Genomic DNA, 25049 nt, shown 5'->3' with positions numbered 1-25049 from the left:
AATTCGTTGAACAGTTAGAGTTTAATACACAACTCGATTTTTAGCTGCCCAACTGCATATTCACGCCTTCTGGAGCAAATTGAAAATTCTGGAGAAATTGAAAAATCGCGCTGGAGCCTCCAGAATAGCTGGAAAAGGCGGAACTCGGCCTCAGTCGGTTTGTTGTGTTCAAAATACAGCAATTCGCACAAATTTTGAAAATTTCCTCGCAAATGGTAAAATTTTGATTTTTTTGGATTTCTTATTATGAAAAAAGCTGGTCAAAAAACCACTCTTGAGGTGTCCGCTCCAGAATCGGCTCAAATGTGGATAAATTCGTTAAACAGGTCCAGTATAACACACAACTCGATTTTCAGCTGCCCAACTTCATATTCACGTCTTCTGGAGCCAATTCAAAATTCTGGAGAAATTGAAAAATCGCGCTGGTGGCTCCAGAATGGCTGGAAATGCCGAAATTTGGATTTGGGGGATTAATATCAGTTTTAGGACTTATTTTGAACATCTTTACTGATCAAGTACGTACTTTTTAAAAAAAAGCATAAATCATCAAAATAGTCAATTTTGGATTTTCAAAAATTCGCCAAAAATCGAAAAATGAACTTGGGCAGCTGAAAATTTGGATTTTGGGAGTTTTAGACTATGTTCTTTCCAAAAATCGCGGCCCCGTTCAAATCGGAGGGGGACACCTCAAGAGGTTCCCTTGTAAGACTTTTCCGTCAGTTGTCGATAAAAAAATATCACTTTTTGGTAATCTCTGGGAAAAAGCAAGACCTTAACAATTTTAGGAAAAGACGAGACTTGGAAGCAACTTCATGAAAAAGGCGCGACTTTTTCGACAATTTTTAAGAAAAATAATTAATATTTTGAAATTTTTGCAAAAAAACGTATATTTTAAGCGATTTTTGGCAACAAAACGAAATATTTTGGCAAACATTTTCGACTGAAGGTGAGACTTTTTGTCATCTTTGACCGGAAAACAAGACATCGTCAATTTTAGCAGAAGGCAGGGAGGACGTGCTGGTGAAAATTTTCAACAAAAACGTGAGCTTCATCGGAAATTTTTGGTGAAACATGAAAATCGTTGGCAACTTTGAACAAGCAACATCAATTATCTTTTTTACAATTATTATTATCAGCAAAAAGTGAAACTTTTCGCAATAAAAAACGAGACGATCAATTTTATTAACAGGAAATTTTGCCATTTTCTGGCAAAAAAGCCAGACTTTTGAACAGTTTTAAGCAATTTTTGAAATGAAACGAGATAGGTATCAAAATTTTTATATTTATGTAGTTCTTTTTTTTCACAAGAAGTTGAACCAAGATATATGAGAAAACTGAATTTGGGAAAATTTTGAAGGAAAAAAAAATGTTACTCGATTAACGAAAATCAGAAAAAAAAATACCGAGTACGAACACTTTATTTCAAGTCATTTTCAAGTGTTACTATGTTATTGCAACCAGTTTCGACATTGCTTTAAGAATTTTTTGTTACTAAAATTTGCTCAATTTTACCAAAATTTCTCAGCTTTTTGGTACCTACTTTTCAAAAATCTAGACAGTAATTCAACATTTACTCGTATGCATTCATGCAGTTTTTGTCTGCAGAGTTCGTTTAATGCCCACTTGTTCCCATACTAACTGCGAGATTATGGCCAGCACACATCGAATTTACACGTATACCAAACAAAATACACAATGACGTGAGGAAGGCTGCAAAAAACGAAGATAAATGATCGAACTTGGCGTGTTTGATTTGAAATACAGTATATGCCAGCATTTCGCTACAGAAATATCTCTTTCTTAGTACATATAATATTCCACTTTGATAAACATTTGATCAGTTTTATAGAATACCTAGTTACCTAATACCTTTACCTACCTACCTAATATTTATGAATTTGCGCAATTTTCATGAAATTTCACTCAAGTTCTGAGATATCTCATCAACCAGAGCTCGGATTCAATGTTTGCTGAAGAAAAATTTTCTCAAGTACATACCTTATCAAAAAAGCTCAAAAAAGTAACAAAACATGAGCAATAAAATATTTCGAATGCAGAAAAATTTACAAAAAAAATCAACCAAGACTTCAACAATTTTTGCAAAAATCTGCACTTGATGCAGGACTCTTAGACATCCCGCCTCGTTGGATATTCAGCGAAAAAAATATTCCTTTTCGGTCGCATCGCTTTATAAACCTTTTTTTTGGCTGAAATTTGCTCAATTTTATAAAATTTCTCAACTAACTAACTAATTGGTACATTTCAAAAATCTAAACAGTAATTCAACATATTTATGCAGTTTTTGTCCAATTCGTAAAAATTTTATTGCTTTTTGATAGTTTTTTTCTATTGCTTTTTTTTGCTGAATCTCAACAAATTTTTCTCGTACTTATATTTCTTCAATATTATTGGAAATCTTCGATGTTTTCAAAGCTCTTGTTAGTGTTATATTATTACGTTAAGTTTTTTTTTTTTTTTTTTTTTTTTTTTCAAATAATCATATCATACGCTCGATAAGTTAAACAAAATTTCATCAGTTTTTGATAATTTTCACTCATTTTTCGTCATTTCAAACAATTCCCGTTTTACCTAATAATTTTTCAACGTGAATTTTGCCAAAATCTCACTGAAAATCTATAATATGATATTTTTGTGTTTTTAAATAATTTCACTCATTAAAACATTCTGAAAAATGAAGCATACTTCGTCTACATAGCAAACTCATCACAAAATTTATTACGATAACTGAATTCGGTTAAAATAAATATTATTTAAAAAAGATTTAGAATCACAGACAAAACAAATTACACATTACAATTAGGTACTAATAAATACGAAAATTCATTCATCGATTATTTCGACAAACCCCAACCCACTGGTATAATTATGCCTTTGTGAACAGCGCATAAAACGTTGTAAATTTCTTTACTTCGTAAGCGTTCCTATCAAAAAACCAGTTCAGCATGCATCGACGATACCTCCTATCTCTTAGGAATTCCCCGATCACTCCAAATTCATCGTAAGAGTAAATCATATCCGATATAAAATTTTTCCTTTCACTTTCAATGGGGTAATACCAGTGCAAAAATTCCTCCATAGAATCACTCGCTTCGAAAGCGTATCCGTTGACGCAGAATTTCAGCAGAGTGACAAAAACTTTTGAAGCGTTGATTTTTTCTTTAAATTGAGCAACACCTGCCTCAGATCCGTAACACCAAATCAGCAATTTTTCGAACTGAGTCGCCTTAAAAATGATAATACTAAAACCATTATGAAGGTATTCGATAAGTGAATCAACGCAATTCTGCTTTGCTCGAGATAAATTGTGCTGGTATGGCACAAAAGTGTGAATACATTCTACGATGCTGTTTACTTCTTCTCGATGCATCATTTTGATCAGAATACCCCTTCTTTTACTCAAAGCCTTTTGCATCAGTAGGGTGGTACAGGAAGACACGGATCGGTCATCGGAGTCACGAAACACGTTGCTGACAAATTGGTAAATTATTCTCCAATCGACGTATTCGAACGAATAACTAAAATCTTTCAAGTTATCCATTAAAAATTTTCTCTGATACGCGGTTCTGCTCGCGTTATCCGGGTAGAAAAACGATACAAAACTGTTAAATTCATCGAACTCACCATGAGACGCCAAATAATGCAAACAAGACGTGTGGTCAGTTACAAGCTGTTGTCGAATATTCTTCTTGAATTCTTCGACATCTTCAGCACCTGACTGAAATTCGTCCATTAGTTCGACGATAGAAGCGAACGGTTGCCAGATTACAAGCAAATAAAAATTCGACTTGAGGAAATTTCGAGGTTCGTACGCTTCAGCCAAGGCACGAATAAACACCAAAGGATTGCGGAATCGGTGTCTATTGGCGAAATGATCGTCCATTTCTTCCCATAGCAATTCCCACCATTTTTCGACGATACGTGATTGCAAGCCAGTTGAGGCTACCCGGCGCTTATCCGCGTCGCTGGCATCGTTCCAAATTTCCATAAGTAACGGTGTCACTGCATTGAATGTGTTTATAGTAAACATCGACAACCTGGCCAATTCTTCGATAATTAGAGCGAAATCCTTGAAACTCAACTTGCCCTTCAACTCGGTGCAAATCTGTCGAATACCTTCGAAATTTTCCGCCTGTTCGTAATTTTTAAGGATTTCTATCATATTAGCCTGGTGCAGGTACACAGAACTTTTTTCGCATTCATTCAGTAAAGCGAGCAGTTCTTTTTGATATTTTCCTTCTTCGTGCAAGAAAACGTTCTTACACTGCAATAATCTAGCACCGGAGTTGAGTTTTGCAAAAAAGTACTTTATGGGCTGCCAAAGATCGTACTCATCCAGAGCTTTAGCAAACATGATCTCCTCGATTGAATCGTTCGACGGTAAAGTTATCGTATGCAACTGATTGGTCAAGTATTTACTCCAATAAACCAGCAAAGGCTCTTTTTCGAAACACCAATCTATCGTTACCTCCGTCACATCTTTCAAATTGCATACTTCCTCCGAAAAACAATACGTGCAAGCAAATCTGTACTTCTCCATAGGGTTAAAATTCGAGCCAGCCAACACGTTTTTGGCAGTAGCTGCGTAGTCGATCGATCGATCCAGTTTCCAAATCAATTTAAGCAGGTATTCTTTCAACGGAGATGCCGGTTCATCGTGGAAGAAATTTTTGCTGTGGTGATACTGTATCCATATTATAACCTGGTTCAAAATCGACGTCATATGATATTCGATTTGCTCGCGAACCAAATTCGGGATCACTAGGCTGCTGGGTAGTTGCATTTGATTCAGTTGCCATATAAACCATTCGTGATCCCGGCACGTACCGTAGTATAATTCCCTTATCCAAAAATCGGTTGCTAACATTTCACAGCTGGCCCATTCGTACAGCAATGGTATACACGAAGATTTCGCCGCCAGTGAACATAGTTTGTCCGGAATGCCCATTTGTACGAACTCGATTCTTCACGACGGGAACAAGAACAACTGAACAAAGTCGAAATTTGTCATCAGTATCAATCGATTTTGCGCTAATTTCACTCATATATGTGTAAACAAAATATGTAAGTACTACAATTTGTTGTGCACTTACCTCAAAATATATGAAGACCACAAAATGAATACGGAACGCCCAAATTACACCATCAATAAAACGATGTCACAAAAGAACACTCTGTTTTTGTTTTTAAAAAACATGAAGGGATAGAGTTCGTTTAATGTATACATGCTCTCATACTAACTACGAGATTATGGCCAGAACATTACGAAAGAATAATTACAGGTACACCGGTGCAACAAAACATGTACATAGGACGTGTGGAAGGGGGTAAAAAAGAAAGATAAAGAGATAGAATTTCGCGTGTTCGATTTAAAATACGGCATGCCAGCATTTAGCTACAGATAACTATCGCTGTATTAATATTCCACTTCGATAACCATTCGATCAGTTTAATTGGTACCTACCTAATATTTATGAATTTGCGCAATTTCCATGAAATTTCTCTCAAATTCTGAGATATTTCAATTTCAGACTCCGTATTGGTTTTTTGCCGAGAAAAATAACTTTGATAGGTACCTGAGCAAAACATTTCGAATACCGAAAAAATTATCAGTAGATTTCAATAATTTTCCAAAAAGCAGAACTTTTTGAAAATTCAGACAAAAGACACGAAAATGAACGAATCAAAGCTAGATCGAAAGGGGACTACCTCAGGACCCCAAATCCAAAATTTCACGTGCTGAAGTTGATTTCTCGATTTTTGGTGAATTTTTGAAAATTGAAAAATCCAAAAAATTATCAATTAACGTCAATGTTTTTTCCAAAGAAAGTACATATGTGCCTACTTGGTACTGCACATGTGCAAGTCAATGGGCAAAATACACATCTGAACCGGCAGACGCCGATTTTCGCGACAACCCCAAAAATTGGTTAAAAGCAACCCACATAGGCTCCAAATAAAGTGATTTGTGCTGAAGTTGATTTTTAGCCGTTCCAGAGCTATATCAAGTTTCTGGAAAAATGATAAAAAATCGCCGGAGGCTCCAGAATGGTCGGAATGGGGGTTTTACCTATTCGGAACGTCGAAAATAAGTCGGAGCTCGATTTCGGGTAGATAGCATTGCAAAAGATGGAATATTTAACATTTTCAAATTTTGGAATTTTTTGCAATGGGCAAAAATACACATCTGAATCGGCAGACGCCGATTTTCGCGACAACTCCGAAAATTGGTTAAAGGCAAGCCACGTAGGCCCCAAATGAAGTTATTTGTGCTGAAGTTGATTTTTAGCCGTTCCACAGCAATTTCAAGTTTCTGGAGAAATGATAAAAAATCGCTGGAGGCTCCAGAATGACTGGAATTGAGGTTTTGGGAATTTCAATAATTGTAAATTAGTTAGGGACGCCATCTGAACTACTTCCCGAGAAAATTTCAATTTTCATCAATATTTTCTATTTTTTGGTTTAATTGATAATTTTTTGGATTTTTCAATCTTCAAAAATTCACCAAAAATCGAGAAATCAACTTCAGCACTTGAAATTTTGGATTTGGGGTCCTGAGGTAGTCCCCTTTCGATCTAGCTTTGATTCGTTCATTTTCGTTTCTGCCGGTTCTGGTAGTTCCCTTGTTAGTTCAGATATTATGTCGCAACTTCTTGATAGTAAAGTGAGACTATGGACTCTTTATGGCAAAAAAAGTTGAGAATTTTTTCAGTTTTTGACCAAAACGAGACTGACAATAGCGAAAGACGGAATTTTTTTCACAATTTCTTGCAAAATGGTATAATTAGGGAAACTTTTGAAAGCAATTTTTGGAAAAAAAGTGCACCTTTTCCGAAATTTTCAGCAAAAAAAATGAGATTTACTTACAATCATTGGTGAATAAAGGATAGCTTTAAGTAATTTTTGGTGAAAATCAAGACTGACAATATTGCAAAAAAACGAAACTTTCTCAGGAAAAAGCGAGGGTTTCCAGCAATTTTTCAAAAAATCCAAATTTGCATCGAGGAATACGACCTATCCGCCAGTTGTTGATAAAAAAATGTCACTTATTAGTAATCTCTGGGAAAACGACAAGACTTAAGCAACTTCATGAGAAAAGCGAGATTTTTCGACAATTTTAGAGAATTTTGAAATTTTTGCAAAACAGCGCAAATTTTAAGCGATTTGGCAAAAAAAAAAAAAAAAAAACGAAACAGGCGAGACTTTTTGCTATTTTTAGCCAAAAACATGATATCGTGAATTTTAGCAAAAGGCAAGGTTATTCATCAAAAATTTTCAACAAAAAAATGAGCTTCATGTAAAATTTTTGATGAAACGTGATAATCATTGGCAACTTCTAACAAACAACCAGCTCTTTATTTGACAATTATTGGCAAAAAGTGCGACTTTTTCACAATTTAAGGCTAAAAACGAGATTATCAATTTTATTAAAAGTAACTAGCGAGACTTTTGAACAGATTACAGCAGTTTTTGAAATGAAACGAGGTGGAGGTATCGAAATTTTTCGTTTTATATTGTACTTTCTTTTCTTCGACTGAAAAAGTTGGACCAAGATTTAGAAAAACTGAATTTTGGAAAATTTTGAAAAAAAAAATGTTACTTGATACCTAATGAAAATTTGAAAAAATATACCGAGCATAAGCACTGATACATTTCAAGTCATTTTACATTAGGTTTATTGTTTTTATGAATACTTCAACCAGTTTCGACATCGCTTTATGAATTTTCTTGATACTAAAACTTGCTCAATTTTACGTACCTACTAAAATTTCTCAACGTTTTGGTACCTATTTCTCAAAAATCATAGGACAGTAACTCAACATACGTATTTATGCATGCAGTTTTTGTCTTATTTGTAGAAATTTTACTACTTTTTGTTACTTGATTTTCATTTTATCAATTTCTTTCCTTGTGTTTTCACGTTACCATTTGATTACGTTTACACGATGGAGGAAAATTTTGATAACTTTCAGCTTTTTTACTTGGATTTATTCTCTCATAATAATTTGAGAGTTTTAACCATACTTACTAAAAGCAGTTTTTGCTAAATCTTGCGGAATTTTTCTCGAATTTCATCAATATTATTGGAAATTTTTGATGTTTTTAACGCTCGTCGCTCTCGTTACGCGTTTTTATAACGTCAAGTAACAACATTTCACGCGATTCTTGCTTAATTTGGCAAAGTTTCATTACTTTTTGATAATTTTCAAGCGTTCTTACGTCATTTCAAAAATAATTCACGTTTTCATAATTTTTTTACGCAAATTTTGCCAAAATTGGTTTTGATGCTTTACACACAGATAACGTATTTTGACCACGATTCGTGCAGTTTTCATCAAGTTTAATTAAAGTTTACATCTGAACAGTGTTTTCCAATTTTCAACGATTTCATTTAGTTAATGTTTTTAAAGACGCTCTGGAATGTAAGGTTTGATGAAATTTCATATCACATTTCGATGATTTTAATGATATTTTCGTGTTTTAAAATAATCGCAGTAGGTAACTCCCAAAACCTACTCAATAAGAAATTCTGAAACATGCAGCACACTTCTAGCAAACACAACATTTTATTACGATAACTGAATTAGTTAAAATAAATATTTAAAATACTTAGATTTAGAATCGCATTCATATAGTCCAAATAAACAACTCATTACAATATTAGGTATACATACATAAGAAATTCAAAAATTCAACCATCGACGACCGATACCGTTTTGACAAACCTACACGTATATTTTAGTGATAAATTCCTTTATTTTATAGGCGTCGTTTTCAAAAAACCAATTCAACATACGTCGACGATACTTTCTCTCTTTTAGCAACGTCCCGATCTTTTCAAATTCACCGTATGAGTAAATCATTTTCAATTTGAAAGCTTTCCTTTCACTTTCGAGGGGGTAATACCAGTGCAAAAATCCCTCCATAGAATCAGTCGCTTTGAAAGTGTCATCTTCGACGCAGCTATCCAACTGAGCAACGAAAATTTTCGAAACGTTGATTTTCTTTTTAAATCGAGCAACACCCGTCTCAGTTCCGTAGCACCAAATTAGCAGTTTTTCGACCAGAGTCTCATTAAAAATGGGATAAAAACCATTGTGAAGGTATTTGAAAAGTGAGCCAATGCAAGTCTTCTTTGCTCGAGATAAATTGTCGTGGTGTGGCACGAAAGTTTCAACACATTCCACGATGCTGTTTGCTTCTTCTCCATGCATCCTTTCCATCAGAAAGTGCATTTTCCTCTTTAAAGCGTATTGCATCAGTAGGGTAGTGTAGGAAGACGCGAATTCGTCGTCGGTTTCGCGAAACACGTTGTTGACGAACTCGTAAGCTATCCTCCAATCGACGCGCCATCGCCACAGCGCATTACTGAACTCGTCCAAACGATCCATTAATAGGTATCTTTGATACGCGATTCTGCCTGCGTTATCATCAGAGTAACAAAACGATACAAAACTGCTAAATTCATCGAACTCGCCACTCGCCAAATATGCCGTACAAGCGTAGTCCATTCGACGAGATCGTCGACGTCGAGTATACCATTTCAATTCCTCGACATCTTCGGCATTGAATTGAAATTCGTCGATTAATCCAACGACAGAAGCGAACGGCTGCCAGAGTACCAGCCAAAAAAAATTCTCCTTGAGGAAATTTCGCGGTTCGTACGCTTCGGCCAAGGCACGAATGAACACCAAAGGATTGCGGTATCGGTGTCTATCGTCGAAATGATAGGTCCCTTCGTCCATAATCATTTCGTACGATTTAAGGGGGAAATGCGATTGCAAGCCAGTTGAAGCTAATTGGCGTTTATCCTCGTCGCTGGCATCGTTCCAAATTTCCATTAGTAACGGTGTCAGTGCATTGAATTTCTCATGAGTAGAATAATACATCGTCCACCTGGCCAATCCTTTGATAATTAGAGCGAAATCCTTGAAACTCAACTTGTCCTTCAATTCGGTGCAAATCTGTCGAATACCTTCGAAATCATCCAGCGTTTCGTAATTCCAAATGATTTCCTCCATATTAGCCCGGTACACAGAAATCTTTTCACATTCATCACTCAGCAGAGCCAGTAGTTCTTTTTGATATTTTCCACGTTTGTGCCAGAAAACGTTGTTACACTGCGATAATCTAGCGCCGGAGTTCAATTTTCCAAAAAAGTACTTTACGGGCTGCCAAAGATCGTATTCTTTCAGAGCTTTAGCAAACATGACCTCGTCGATTGAATCGTTCGCCGGTACTGGTATCGTATGCAACTGATTGGCCAAGCATTTATTCCAATATACCAGAAAAGGCTCTTTTTCGAAACACCAACCTATCGCTACTGGCGCCATATCTCTCAAATTCCACACATCCTCCGGGAAACAATACGTGCAAGCGAATCTGTACTTCTCCATGGTGTTAAAATTCGAGCCAGCCAACACGTTTTTGGCAGTAGCTGCGTAGTCGATCTTATAATTTGGTTTCCAAATCAGTTTGAGCAGGTATTGTTTCAAAGGAGACGCCGGTACATCGTGGAAGAAATTTTTACCATGATGGTAACAGATCCATTTGGTAACCTGCTTCAAAATCTTATTCGTCATATGGTATTCGATTTGATCAAGAACTACATTCGGGATCACTGGGCTGCCGGGTAGCTGCATTTCGTTCAGTTGCCAAAGAAACCATTCGTGATCCGGGCATGTACCGTAGTCTTTTTCCTTTTTCCAAGTATCGTTTGCTGATGTTTCGCAGCTGGTCCAATCGTACAGCAATTGTATACATGCAGATTTCGCGGCCAGTGAACGTAGTTCCGTCGGATTAGTGTCCATTTTGACAAACTCGATTCTTCACGACGACGGGAACATAGCTGAAGAAAGTCGAAATTGTTATCAGTATCAATCGATTTTGCGCGAATTCAACTCACACAGTCAGATACAAATAAATATTACAGTTTGTAGAGTACTTACACTAGTTACACTTACCTCAATTCAATGTATGAAGACGATATCAAAGTGAACATGGAACGCCCAAAATACACCATCAATAAAACGATATCACTCAAAATCAGTCTGTTTTTGTTTTTTAAAAAACATAAAGGGTAAAGTTCGTTCAATGCATTTGGGCCGGGCACTCACATAGATAGCGCTAGTGAGCTGGCAAATGTTTACATTTTTCAGATGGGACTTTTCTTATCAGCGTTTACGAAAGCATTAATTTCGACTTTCGAGGGTTAAAAAATTCGATGCACATTATTTTTACCATTATTATTGCAATACTAATCATGACCGAATCATATTTTCATTTTTAACTCGTAAAAACAATGGACACACTAGCGCCCTCTAAGTGAGAGACCGGTCTGAATGCTTGTTCCCATACCTACCCATACTAATTACTAACTGCATCCTGCGAAAATTCGAGCTGCAGTGGGCCCCTCAATTTTCAAAAATTTAAAAAAACCTAATTCAAAGAAAAATTTTTAAAATTTCAAAATTTCGAGTTTCATCATCTCTAGAAGGTTCTTTTTGAGTAAAAAAGACTCTCATGGCGATTTTAGCCCCCTCCCATGAAAACCAAGCTGACCCCCCCCCCCAGAATAGCTGAAATTTGTATACATATTATGTGGGATGACCTAAAATTAGTTGTTTTTGGTCTTCCCTCCTCCAAACCCCACAAAGTGGTGTTCTTTGGTGAGAAAATAATTCCCTATTTTTTATTTTTTCCATTTTCAAAAAATTCGGGTTGCGGTGGGCCCCTCAATTCAATTTCCAAAAATTTGAAAAAAAATTCTAAGAAAAATTTTTAAAATGTCAAAATGTTGAGTTCCATCGTCTCTAAAAGGTCTCTTTTGAATAAAAAATAGACTCTCATGACGATTTTAGCCCCCTCCCATGAAAACCAAGCTGACCACACCAGAATAACTGAAATTTGTATTTTAGTTTTTCTGGTGGGGTCAGCTTGGTTTTCATGGGAGGGGGCTAAAATCGTCATGAGAGTATATTTTACTCAAAAGAGACCTTTTAGAGACGATGGAACTCAAAATTTTGACATTTTAAAAATTATTCTTAGAATTTTTTTTTCAAATTTTTGACAATTGAGGGGGCCACCGCAACCCGAATTTTTCGAAAATGGAAAAAATAAAAAACAGGGAATTATTTTCTCACTCGAGGTCACCACTTTAGGGGATGGGAGGAGGAAATACCAAAAAAAAAAACTAATTTTAGGACATCCCACATAATATACGAATTTCGGCTATTCTGGGGGGGGGGGGGTCAGCTTGGTTTTCATGGGAGGGGGCTAAAATCGCCATGAGAGTCTTTTTTACTCAAAAAGGACCTTCTAGAGATGATGGAACTCGAAATTTTGAAATTTTAAAAATTTTTCTTTGAATTAGGTTTTTTTTCAAATTTTTGAAAATTGAGAGACCCACCGCAGCCCGAATTTTTCGAAAATGGAAAAAATAAAAAATAGGGAATTATTTTCTCACCCGAGGTCACCACTTTAGGGGGTGGGAGCGGAAAAAATCCCAACTTCAAAAATAAAGACCACCCTATGCGAGATCATGACCAGCACACATCAAAAGTATATTTACAGGCATACCAACGCAACAAAATATGACGTGAGGAAGGCTGCAAAAAACGAAGATAAAAATACCTACTTATCTCTGTACGAATATTCTTACTTTTTTGATAACCATTCGATCAGTTTTATTGGGTCCTAAGGACCTAATGTTTGTGAATTTCCACTTAAAACCTGAGATATTTCATCAGCTTTGGCTCGTATTCAATTTTTGCCATAAAAAGTAACTTTGATAGGTACAGGTACCTACTTGACCAAACCAACTCTAAAAAGTAACAAAACACGAGCAAAACATTTCGAATTCCGAAAAACTTACCAAAAAAAACACGATCAAGACTTCAACAATTTCGCAAAAATCAGGAGATTCAGACAACAAAAGATATACTTGGTCGCATTTTTTGACAAAAAATTGTATTATTTCGTAACTCTTTGATAACAAAATGAGACTATGCACTGTTTATGGCAAAAAAGTAGATAATTTTTTCATATTATTAAAATATCGAAAGGCAGTTTTTTTTTTACAATATTTTCTATAGCAGAATTATACGATTAGGGAAACTTTTGAGAAAAATAAGACTTGGTGATTTCCGACTGAAAACCAAATGTAGATAATTCTATGTAGCAAAACTGTAAAAGTCATGTCTGTTGGCAATTTTTGGCAAAAAAGTGAACTTTTTACGAAATTATCAGCCAAAAAATATGATTTACTAGCAATCATTGATGCAATAAAAGTGAAAGCTTTAGGTAATTTTTGATGCAAATCAAGATAGACAATTTTTCAAAAAAACAAAACTTTTTTGAGAAAAAAAACGAGGATTTCAAGCAGTTTTTTTTTAGAAAAATCAAACTTTTTATCGAAGAATAAGAGCATTTTTGCCGGTTGTGATGTCACTTTTTAGTAATCTTTGGGGAAAAGCAAGATCTTGACAATTTCAGAAAAAGACAAGTCGAGTTTATACCTAGAGCAACTTCATGAAAAAAGCGAGATTCAAAGAATAATATTTTGAAATGTTTGCAAAACCGAAACATTTCGTCAAATTTCCGACTGAAGACGAGACATTTCGCTATTTGGCTGAGAACAAAACATCGTCATTTTCAGCAGAAGGCAGGGTTTTTTAGCTCAACAAAAAAGTGAGCTTCATTGAAAATTTGTGATGAAATGTGAAAATAGTTGGCAATTTTGAACAAACAACAGGTCTTTTTAGCGATTACGAGACGATCAATTTGATTAAAAGGAAATTTTTCCAATTTCTGGTAAAAAAAAAGCAAGACAGTCGGACAGTTTTATTAAGTAATTTTTGAAATGAAACGAGGTATCGAAATTTTCCCTTTTACATACTTATTTTCTTCAACTGAAAAAGTTGGACCAAAATTTGGAAAAATTTTGAAAAAAAATTATGTACTTGAGCAACCAAAATTTGAAAAAAGAAACCGAGTACGAGCAGCGAGCACTGATTCATTTCAAGTCGTTTTCAATTGTTTTTGTATTGTTTCAACCAGTTTCGACATCAGGTTTATGAATTTTTTTGTCGCTAAAAATGCCCGATTTTACTAAAATTTTTCAAGTTTTTGGTACCTACCACTTTTCAAAAATCTTGACAGTAATATTCAACATACGTGTTTACGCAGTTTTTGTCTACCTAATTCGTAGAAATTTCAATACTTTTTGATTATAATTTTCATTTTTTTAATTGTTTTTTTTTTGTGTTTTCACGTTGTTTTATGGGAATTTTGATGACTTTTTGACGTTTTTAGGTTTTTCTGTCATTGATTTTTTTCAATGTTTTTGAACCTTTTTGTCTTTTAATCATGTCAATGTCCTTTTTTTTAAAACAACATTTCGTACGATACTCGCTTAGGTATTTGGCTTTCAATCAGTTTTTGATAATTTTCAAGCGCGTTTTACGCAGATTTTGCCAAAATATTACTGAAATTTCATTAGTCTTTGATAGCCCAAATTTTGGAGGGTTTTGATGCTTTATACACAGATTAAAGTGTTTTAACCACATGACTTGTGCAGTTTTCATCAAGTGTTATTGCATTTCGCAAAATGTAAACAGTTTATTACGATGATTTTAATGATTCTTTCGTGTTTCAAAATAATTTCAGTAAATCTATGTACCTACCTACTCATTATAAAATTCTGAAAAATGAAGCACACTTCTAGCAAAACACATCACAAATTTATTACGATAACTGAATTGGTTAAAATAAATATTTAAAATAGATTTAAAATCACAGATAAAATTAACTACACATTATAATATCACCAAAAAATTCAGAAATTCGACCATCGACTACCGTTTTGACAAACCTACACGTATATTTTAGTGATAAATTCCTTTATTTTACAGGCGTCGTTTTCAAAAAACCAATTCAACATACGTCGACGATACATTCTTTCTTTCAGCAATTTCCCGATCTTTTCAAATTTACCGTACGAGTAAATCATTTCCAATTTAAAAGCTTTCCTTTCATTTTCGAGGGGATAATACCAGTGCAAAAATTCCTCCATAGAATCAGTCGCTTCGAAAGTGTCTTCTTCGACACAGCTATCCAATTGATTAACGAAACATTTCGAAACGTTGATTTTCTCTTTGAATTGGGCAACACCTATCTCACTTCCGTAGCACCAAATCAACAGTTTTTCGAACTGAGTCTCCTTAAAAATGAAAAAAACATCATTATGAAGGCATTTGAAAAGTGAGTCGATGCATGTCTTCTTTGCTCGAGATAAATTGTCGTGGTGTGGCACAAAAGTTTCAACACATTTCACAATGCTGTTTGCTTCATTCAGACGCATCATTTTCGTCAGAACATTCGTTTCGATATTCTTTAAAGCGTGTTGCATCAGTAGGGTAGTGTAAGAAGACGCGAATCCGTCGTCAGTGTCACGAAACACGTTGATAACGAATTCGTAAACTAGTCTCCAATCGACGTCCCACAACGTAAAACAAAGATCGCCCAAATTATCCATTAATAAACTTCTTTGATACGCGAATCTGCTCGCGTTATCATCCGAGTAGCAAAACGATAAAAAACGGTCAAATTCATCAAAATCGCCAAACCTCAAATATACCAAACAAACATATTCCGTCCCATCCGATTGTCGAGTATACTTCTTTAATTCCTCGACATCTTCGGCATTGAATTGAAATTCGTCGATTAGTTCGACAATAGAAGCGAACGGTTGCCAGATTACCAACCAACAAAAATTCTCCTTGAGGAAATTTCGCGGTTCGTACGCTTCAGCCAAGGCACGAATAAACGCCAAAGGATTGCGGAATCGCGGTCTCTTTCACGGAAAGCATAATACGAGTCTTCGATCAAGGTTCTCCATTGTTCGACGATACGTGATCGCAAGCCAGTTGAGACTATCCGGCGTTTATCATCGATGCTGGCGTCGTTACAAATTTCCATTAGTAACGGTGTCAGTGCATTAAAACTTCGGACACTGTATAGGGACGAAAACGCCAATTTCTCGATAAGTAAAGAGAGATCCTCAAAACTGGGCTTGGCCTTTAATTCGATGTAAATCTGTCGAGTAACTTCGAAATTGCCCAGATCTTCGCAATCGTAAATGAGCGTTTCCATACAGTTGCGATAAACGGTATGTTTTTCACATTCGTTCAGCAGAGCCAGTACTTTTTCTTGATATTTACCACCTCCGAACTGGAAAAAGTTCTTATACTGCAATAATCTAGCGCCGGAGTTCAATTTTTCAAAAAAGTACTTTATGAGCTCCCAAAGACCGTAGTACTCGTAGTTCAGAGCTTTAGCAAACATGATCTCGTCGATTGAATCGTTCGCCGGTACTGGTATCGTATGCAACTGATTGGTCAAACATTTACTCCAATAAACCAGCAAAGGCTCTGTTTCGAAACACCAATCTATAGCTACCTCCGCCATATCTCTCAAATTCCACACATCCTCCGAAAAACAATACGTGCAAGCGAATCTATACTTCTCCATAGGGTTAAAATTCGAGCCAGCCAACACGTTTTTCGCGGTAGCTTCGTAGTCGATCGATCGATCCGGTTCCCAAACCAATTTCAGCAGGTATTCTTTCAGCGGAGATGCCGGATCATCGTGGAAGAAGTTTTTACGATGATGGTAACAGATCCAGTCGGTAACCTGTTGCAAAATCGACGTCATATGGTAGTCGATTTGGTCGAGAACCAAATTCGGCATCACTGGGCTGCCGGGTAGCTGCATTTCGTTCAGTTGCCAAATAAACCATTCGTGATCCGGGCATGTACCGTAGTCTCTTTGTTTTTTCCAAGTATCGATTGCTGATATTTCACAACTGGCCCATTGGTACACCAATTGTATACACGAAGATTTCGCCGCCAGTGAACGTAATTCGGTCGGATTATCGTCGTCTTCGTCCATTTGTATACGAACTCGATTCTTTACAACCGCAACACTGAACAAAGTCGAAATTTTCATCAATATCAACCGATTTTTCGCGAATTCAACTCATATGCAAACAAATACTACAGCTTGTTGAGTACTTGACACTTACCTCAAAGTATGAAGACCATAAAATGAACACGAAACGTCCAAATTACACCACCAATAAAGCCATATCACACAAAATCACCCTGTTTTTGTTTTCAAAAAACACAAAGGGGTAGGGTTCGTTTAATGCATGCTTGTTCGAATACTAACTGCGAGATTATGGCCTGCACACATCAGAAGAATAATCACAGGTACTGGTGCAACAAAATATGACGCGGGGAAGGAGGCAAAACAAGATTGCGTATGAGATAGAATTTGGCGTGTTTGATTTAAAATACGTTATGCCAGTATTTTAGCTACAAAAATCTCTGTAGGTATATTGTGTACTTGGATCTACGCATTTCACTTGAATAATCAATCGATCAGTTTTATTGGTAGATAATGGGTGAAGTATATCAAATGTTATATTGAATTTCCGCAATTTTCAAGAAATTTCGCTCAAATTTTAAGATACCTATTACTTACTATTTTAGCAGCCATGGCTCGTACTCAATTTTAGCAAAAAAACACTGATAGGTAAATAACCCAAAAAGCTCAAAAAAGCAACAAAACGCGAGCAAAACATTTCGAATTAAGTAATTCGAAAAAATTACAAAAAAAAAAACTAGATCAAGACTTCAACAATTTTTGCAAAAAGCAAGACTTTTTGGACAAGGTGTTCAACAACATTTCAAAACGAAAAAGCAGGATCTTAGCACGACTTTGGAACGACTTCTGACAAGAAATGACATTTTTCTAACAAATTATGTCGTAACGACTTCTTTTATTTGGTATTGGAGAAAGGAGGAGAAGGAGGGGGGGGGGAGTCTGACAGCATTTCACTCACGACAATCTTTACCTGTGGACGTTATAAGGTTTTTTCGCAGGGTGGAGGGTGTCAAAGCGACCTTTTTCGCAATATTTTCAGCACCCCCTTCCCACATCCCACCCGAAAATTTACAATTTGAGAGGTAAGCATAATTATACTATAGGTATCAAAACAATAATTTTCTAATCTAAAAATTTTCGAGGCTAAAACTTGGTGCTTTTGGATGGTTTTGCACGACTGTCCCAAATTTTTTCATTATTTGGTGGTACCTACATGACATACATATTTAATCAAGTTTTGCACTTTTTTCACACCGTTATTAGCTGATTTTTTGCGATTTCTCGTGAAAATTCTGATTTTTTTCTCAACTTTGGCGAGCTGCATGCTTTCAAAACGTTTTTACCAAAAAAAAAAAACTCCATCTGCTAAATAATATTTCTACCAACACATTTTTTCATCAGCCAGGTGGGAAAGAAACTTTTTTTTTCAAAATTCCACAAAAAAAACAAGAGCATTTTTTTACAAAAAATTGGATGATTAGGTAGGTATTTCGTGACTTTTTAGTAAAAAATTGAGACTACATTTTTTTTTGCAAAAAAAAAATAAGACAATTTTTGCAATTTTTGACAGTAGCAAAATTATGAAATAAAAATGCAAAGCACTAAAAGTGATAACTTTCTCCATGCAAGATGACGGACGTGATGTCGGAAACTTGATTTTTAGTAGAAAGCCAGACGTAGGCCATTCTACAAGTATGCGGCAAACTGCATGTCTTTCAGCGAAAATTTTTCGAAATTTTCTGTAAAGAAATGAAATTTATTTTCAATCATAGATGAAAAAGTGAAAGCTTTGGGTAATTTCTAGTCAAAAGCAGGACTTCGAAAATTCGGCAAAAAAAGGTGAGGATTTTCAGCAGTTTTTGAAAAAATTAAAATTTTTATCGAGTATCAAGACCTTTTTGCAACATGTTGACAAAAAAATGTGACTTTTTGGTAATCTATTGGGGAAAAACAAGATCTTGACGATTTTAGAAAAAGACGAAACTTTTAAGCAACTTCATGAAAAAAGCAAAATTTATGAAAAAATATTGAAAAAAAAGTAATTTTGGATTTTTTGCAAAAAAAGCGCAAATTTTAAGCAATTTTTGGCAAAAGACGAATCATTTCGAAAAATTAGACTCCAGGCGAAATTTTTTTTTGCTAATTTTCAAGACATCGCCTATTTTAGCAGAAGACAGGGTTTTTTAACAATTTTCAACAAAAAAGTGAACTTCATCGAAAATTTTAATAATGCTTGTTTTTAAAGACGTTCTAGTTTGTAAATTTTGATCATATTATGTATTTCATCACATTTTGATGGTTTTCAATGATTTTACTGGTATTTTTACGGTTTTAAATGATTTTCGTAAGTTTTTGTTATCCACGATTTAAGCAATCAATTTGTGTCAATTTTTCCAAACTTTACCTACTTACTTAAATTTTATGAGTTTTTTGGTAGGTACTTAGTACTTACCTAATCTGAAAATTATTTTAGTGATTGTAAATCTGTTTTTGTGACATTTTCACATGTTTTAATGATGTTTTATCAGATTTTCAGCAAATTTCGCTAAATTCTGATGTTTAACTATGATTTGTGCAGTTTTTTTTTTTTTTTTTAATCAAGTTTCATTGAATCTCGCAAAATGTAAACATGTTGAACAGTTTTTCATAGTTCTTTAACGATTTTATGACATTTAATGTTTTTAAAGACGTTCTGGAATGTAAGGTTCGATGAAATTTCATCACATTTCGATGATTATGATATGAGGAAACATGCCTTCATCGCCTAAGCGATGATTAAATTAATCATCACCCTAGAGAGGATTAATTGAATAACTCCCTTAAACTGCAAGTTCGGTAATGTGTTAACTCCTACTACAGTGCTACTCCTACTACATAGCTATAACGTAATCGCGCGCAGCAAACGCATAGAACGCATCAACGATGCACCCAAAAATAGTATAAATAGAGCAATGCGGCCGCGAGCCAAACTAGTTGTATTTTTGACTAAGTTGCATTTCCAAAGGCTCTAGGACTCGGCGATCGCGTAAGCTGGTTCTTGGTCAAAACTGTACTTATGTAGATGCGAGATGGAATGCGTGGTCCCCCCAGTGGGACACGCACCCCCTTTATTTAGGAATCGCCCACTTGTTTAGTGGTTAAAATGTTATTCGTTTTCGTGATTTAAATTATCGATCGAATTTAATCGCGTTCGTATTGGGTATCATCCGATTATGCTGGCCATTGGAGATACTTCTCGTAGAATAGGTACCTCGTGTATTACATTGCTGTCGACCGGCCTAGTATTAGTGAGCCACCCTGAAAGAGACAGTAAAAGCGGACATTATGTGAACCTAGGTGAGTATGTCTCACCATTTATTCCGAAATTGCATGCAATTTCTAGGGTAATTAATTATCCATCTTCCTTAATTCATTAACGCGTGTCGTAAGGTATAAGCTTGTGCATGTAAGGGTAAGGTGCCCGAATGTCGACCACCTAGTTTATTTTTGGAATAAAAAGACCTGTAATTGACCTAGGTTCGCGCACAATGGCTCAAATGATAGCCACATGCCTCTAGTTTAATGCCCTAAAGTCACTAAACCTAAAACCCCCCCGCTGATTTTTCATGGCGTTTTTTCCAAAAAGTGAGAAAATTGAAAATCGCAAAAATGGTATCCTGATTCCGACCACCCCAAAAAAATTGAAAAAAAGATGGTAAATAATATGTCAACATCGTTGTTTATTAATTGAAATGACACAAATAGAAAGGCAATTAATTATTTAAGCAAAGGGGAACAAATATTCAATTTTTTTTTACATTTTTCTGACCCCGCATCACAAATCTCATGTCCCCATTTGAAACACTTGGAAATTGTTTAGATGCTTTTAAATACCCTTATTCTCGTTTTCTTACAGCTTTTACAGCTTTGTTCATTGCATCAGCACACCATTTTTTACGTTTTGGCATTTTTTTTGAAAATCCAGGAAAATAAAAATTTCAAATATATAGCCAAATCATTGGTGGTCGGAATTAGGGCACTCGATGAAAATAAATTTGATGGAAAATTTATCGGACTTACCTTTCATCGATCCAAAAACTGATTATCGGCTTTTATTCGTCGAACTTTGTACTTTAAAAAATAATTAAAACTTTTTTCACGAGAAATCACACATTTGCGCAACAGGCGATTGAAGTTGCGGGAAAAGTTAATTTTGACTTTTTGAATTTCGTTTTTTAGCTATATTTTTGCGAGTTTTGGCTTTTGGGTTGTGATTTTGGTCTTAATCGTTTTTTCTGTGAAAAATACATACGAAAATTTTTTTTCCGAATTTTCAAGGCATTAGTGGGCGAGATAGGCTTGTGGTCGGATTTAGGCGACTGGTCGACATTCGGGCACCTTACCCTTACCTATTATAGAATAACCCTATAGTTATCCTATACTTTATGACCTTTGTACCCCTTATTTATGTGTATTTGATTTTATTATTTCTAATTAACAATAAACATATTATCACTTTCGTGTAATTAATATGAGTTTTATTGGTAATTGGAGATTATTGTTGTGAGGAATGAGCTGCATGACTGAAAACTCTCCGATGTATTGAGCTATCCAGACAAGGCAAATATTCCCTACCTAAGGGAATATTTCTTAACTTATTCACATAGGTAGGAATTCTGATAAAAACCAATGATCATAGTCGTGCCAGATCTCACTCTATCAATTTTAATGATATTTTCATGTTTTCAAATACTTAATTTCAGTAAGTCGACTCACTGAAAAATTCTGAAAAAATAAAGCACACTTCCAGCAAACACATCGCAAATTTATTACGATAATTGAATCGGTTGAAATACTCACAATATTTACAAAAAAAATTCAGAATCACACTGATCACAGACAAAATAAACTACACATTACAATATTACTAACAACTTCAAAAATTCAACCATCGACTACCGTTTCGACAAACCCACGCAACACCATGGCTCAAGTTCCGTATTAGCACCAAAATGGTAAAATACTTAACTACATATATAATATCGGAGTAACAAAACGATACATATAACCCTTCTTTAATTACTATACATCCTCGTCATTGAATTGAAATTCGTCTTTTAAATTCCACTGCTAAAGCGCGCGGTTGCCAGATTACAAGCCAATCAAAATTCGACCGAAGGAAATTTAGTGGTTCGTGAGCTTCAGCCAAGGCACAAAAAAACACCAAAGGATTGCGGAATAGGTCTCTATTGTCGTAATAATACTCCACGTGTTCCATAATCAAATCGTTCCATTTTTTGGCGATACATGATCGCAAGCCAGTTGAGACTACCCGACGTTTATCCTCGTCGCTGGTATCGTTCCAAATTTCCATTAATAACGGTGTCAGTGCGTTGAAAAATTGAGGAGATACCATCGACCATAACGCCGTGTCACAAATAATTATACCCAAATCTTCGAAACTCCACTTATCTTTCATTTCGATATGAATCTGTCGAACACTTTCGAAGTCCTGCAACTCCACGCAATAATTGTAAATGATTTTTGCCAAATTAGCCTGGTACACGGAACTTCTCTCGCATTCATTCAGTAAAGCCAGTAGTTCTTTTTGATATTTTGCACGTGTGTTCAAGATAACGTTGTTACACTTCGATAATCTAGCACCCGAATTCAATTTGCCAAAAAAGTACTTTATGGGCTGCCAAAGATCGTATTCATTCAAAGCTTTAGCAAACATGATCTCTTCGATTGAATCGTTCGCCGGTAAAGTTATCGTATGCAACTGATCGGTCAAGTATTTACTCCAATAAACCAGCAAAGGTTCTTCTTCGAAACACCAATCTATCGCTACCTTCGCCATATCTTTCAAATTTCGCACATCTTCTGGGAAACAATACGTGCAAGCGAATCTATACTTCTCCATTGGGTTAAAATTCGAGCCAGCCAACACGTTTTTTGCGGTAGCTTCGTAGTCGATCGATCGATCCGGTTTCCAAATCAATTTCAGCAGGTATTCTTTCAACGGAGATGCCGGTTCATCGTGGAAGAAATTTTTACGATGATGGTAATAGATCCATTGGGTAACCTGCTTCAAAATCGACGTCATATGGTATTTGATTTGATCTCGAACTAAATTCGGAATCACTGGGCTGCCGGGTAGCTGCATTTCGTTCATTTGCCGAATAAACCATTCGTGATCCGGGCACCATGTATCGTCGTCTTCTTCCTTTTTCCAAATATCGATGGCTGGCATTTCATCATTTCTGGCCCATTCGTGCACCACTTGTATACACGAAGATTTCGCAGCCAGTGAACGTAATTCCGTCGGATTAATGCCCATTTGTACAAATTCGATTCTTCACAACGGGAACACAGCTGAAGAAAGTCGAAATTGTCATCAGTATCAATCCATTTTACGCGAATTCAACTCATAATACATAAAAATACTATTTTACAGTTTGTAGAGTACTTGAACTTACACTAATTACACTTACCATGAAGATAATATCAAAATGAACATGGAACGCCCATATTACACCATCGATAAAACGATATCACACAAAATCAGCCTGTTTTTGTTATTTTGAAAACATAAAGGGGTAATGTTCGTTTAATGCATGCTTGTTCCCATACGAACTGCGAGATTATCGCCAGCACACATCGAATGAATAATTACAGGTATACCAGTGCAACAAAATATGACGCGAGGAAGACTGCAAAAAAAAAAAACGAAGATAAAAATACTTATCTCTTTACGAATATTCTCATTATGTATTTGATAATCATTTCAATTGTTCAGTTTTATTCGCTCCTAATGTTTATGAAATTCCACTCAAAATCTGAGATACTCGTATATCATCATCCTTGGCTCGTATTCAATTTTTGCCATGAAAAGTAACTTTGATAGGTACCGGTACCTGACCAAAGCAACTCAAAAAAGCGAGCAAAACATTTCGAATTCAGAAAAACTTACCAAAAAAAACTCGATCAAGACTTCAACAATTCCGCAAAAATCAGGACATTCAGACAACACAAGATAGTTATAGTCCGGCATATGACAATAGGAGTAATTGCACCCCCCCCCCCCCCGCCGATCAACCGGGACAACATTTTTCTTAAAGGGGACATCCTAAGGAACATTTTAATGCAAAGTTGCCAAAAAAAAAGTTGGCCTTACTTACAAAATGGCGGCTATTTTGATTTTCAGGTCAGCCGAAATCGCAGATTTTGCGTTTTAACATAGGACTTGCACAAACTTTTTCAAACTTTACAAAGGTAGATCGAAAGATCATGCAAAAATTTATCACCTGTCCAAATTTCAAGTGCTAAAGTGCGTTTTTCGATTTTTGGTGAATTTTTGAAAATCCAATTTAGGCCAAAAATGAGGGAAAAAATCAATATTTTACCAAGTTGACCAAGGAAGCTGAAATTTGGGATATACCCTAGTTTCGACATGCCAAATCGATTGGAAACGGTTTCAACCCGTTTTGAGCGGTTCTGGAGCCTCCAGCAGATTTTTGAAACTCGAAATTCCCACAAAATTCCATCAAATTGGAGTTGTAAAGCTAAAATTCAATCTAAAAACTAATTTCAATACGCTACGAAGTACTGCAGGTGATTTTCAAGTCGTTTTGGAGGCTCCAGAACTGCTCAAAACGGGTTGAAACCGTTTCCAATCGATTTGGCATGTCGAAACTAGGGTATATCCCAAATTTCAGCTTCCTTGGTCAACTTGGTAAAATATTGATTTTTTCCCTCATTTTTGGCCTAAATTCGATTTTCAAAAATTCACCAAAAATCGAAAAACGCACTTTAGCACTTGAAATTTGGACAGGTGATAAATTTTTGCATGATCTTTCGATCTACCTTTGTAAAGTTTGAAAAAGTTTGTGCAAGTCCTATGTTAAAACGCAAAAATTGAGACTTTAGCACTGTTTATGGCGAAATAAAGTTGAGAAATTTTTTATATTTTTAAAATATTAAAAGGCAGTTTTTTTTACAATTTCTAGCAGAATTATACGATTAGGGAAACTTGAAAAAAATAAAACTTGGTGATTTCCGACTGAAAGCCAAACGTAGATAATTCTATGTAGCAAAACTGTAAA

The 25049-nt window shown here is 35.5% G+C and overlaps 5 protein-coding genes across 6 annotated transcripts in view; 1 reads left to right on the top strand and 4 right to left on the bottom strand.

The window, feature by feature from the left end:
* Positions 1–25049, top strand: part of LOC135837960 (roundabout homolog 2-like) — a 638803-nt gene that overhangs the window by 373946 nt on the left and 239808 nt on the right. The gene's annotated exons all lie outside the window — the stretch shown is intronic.
* Positions 2710–5411, bottom strand: LOC135837921 (uncharacterized). Its single transcript, XM_065353364.1, has 2 exons — positions 5112–5411; positions 2710–5005 (listed from the first exon to the last, which is right to left on the bottom strand). Exon 2 carries the CDS (start codon positions 4964–4966, stop codon positions 2885–2887), a length of 2082 nt encoding a protein of 693 aa, XP_065209436.1. The 5' UTR covers positions 4967–5005; positions 5112–5411; the 3' UTR covers positions 2710–2884.
* LOC135837918 (uncharacterized) lies at positions 8576–11172 on the bottom strand. Of its 2 annotated transcripts, none has more exons than XM_065353360.1 (2): positions 10968–11172; positions 8576–10867 (listed from the first exon to the last, which is right to left on the bottom strand). In XM_065353360.1, exon 2 carries the CDS (start codon positions 10827–10829, stop codon positions 8745–8747), a length of 2085 nt encoding a protein of 694 aa, XP_065209432.1. In that variant the 5' UTR covers positions 10830–10867; positions 10968–11172; the 3' UTR covers positions 8576–8744. The 2 variants fall into 2 exon arrangements, with proteins under 2 accessions (XP_065209432.1, XP_065209431.1); XM_065353359.1 differs by having other exon boundaries at positions 10983–11172.
* Positions 14738–17355, bottom strand: LOC135837917 (uncharacterized). The gene is made up of 2 exons (XM_065353358.1): positions 17102–17355; positions 14738–17002 (listed from the first exon to the last, which is right to left on the bottom strand). The coding sequence occupies exon 2, from the start codon at positions 16966–16968 to the stop codon at positions 15775–15777; it is 1194 nt and encodes a 397-aa protein (XP_065209430.1). The 5' UTR covers positions 16969–17002; positions 17102–17355; the 3' UTR covers positions 14738–15774.
* LOC135837920 (uncharacterized) lies at positions 21749–23659 on the bottom strand. Its single transcript, XM_065353363.1, has 2 exons — positions 23439–23659; positions 21749–23319 (listed from the first exon to the last, which is right to left on the bottom strand). Exon 2 carries the CDS (start codon positions 23282–23284, stop codon positions 22040–22042), a length of 1245 nt encoding a protein of 414 aa, XP_065209435.1. The 5' UTR covers positions 23285–23319; positions 23439–23659; the 3' UTR covers positions 21749–22039.

This window comes from Planococcus citri, chromosome 2 (genome assembly GCF_950023065.1).
Source record: "Planococcus citri chromosome 2, ihPlaCitr1.1, whole genome shotgun sequence".
In the NCBI taxonomy this organism is placed as follows: domain Eukaryota; kingdom Metazoa; phylum Arthropoda; class Insecta; order Hemiptera; family Pseudococcidae; genus Planococcus; species Planococcus citri.
The sequence above is the reverse complement of the archived record's forward strand: the minus strand, read 5'-3'. Positions and strand labels throughout refer to the sequence as shown.

Bases quoted from the DNA above. Each gene is read 5' to 3' on its own strand.
- LOC135837921 (XM_065353364.1), bottom strand. From the start codon at position 4,966: ATGGGCATTCCGGACAAACTATGTTCACTGGCGGCGAAATCTTCGTGT.
- LOC135837918 (XM_065353360.1), bottom strand. From the start codon at position 10,829: ATGGACACTAATCCGACGGAACTACGTTCACTGGCCGCGAAATCTGCA.
- LOC135837917 (XM_065353358.1), bottom strand. From the start codon at position 16,968: ATGGACGAAGACGACGATAATCCGACCGAATTACGTTCACTGGCGGCG.
- LOC135837920 (XM_065353363.1), bottom strand. From the start codon at position 23,284: ATGGGCATTAATCCGACGGAATTACGTTCACTGGCTGCGAAATCTTCG.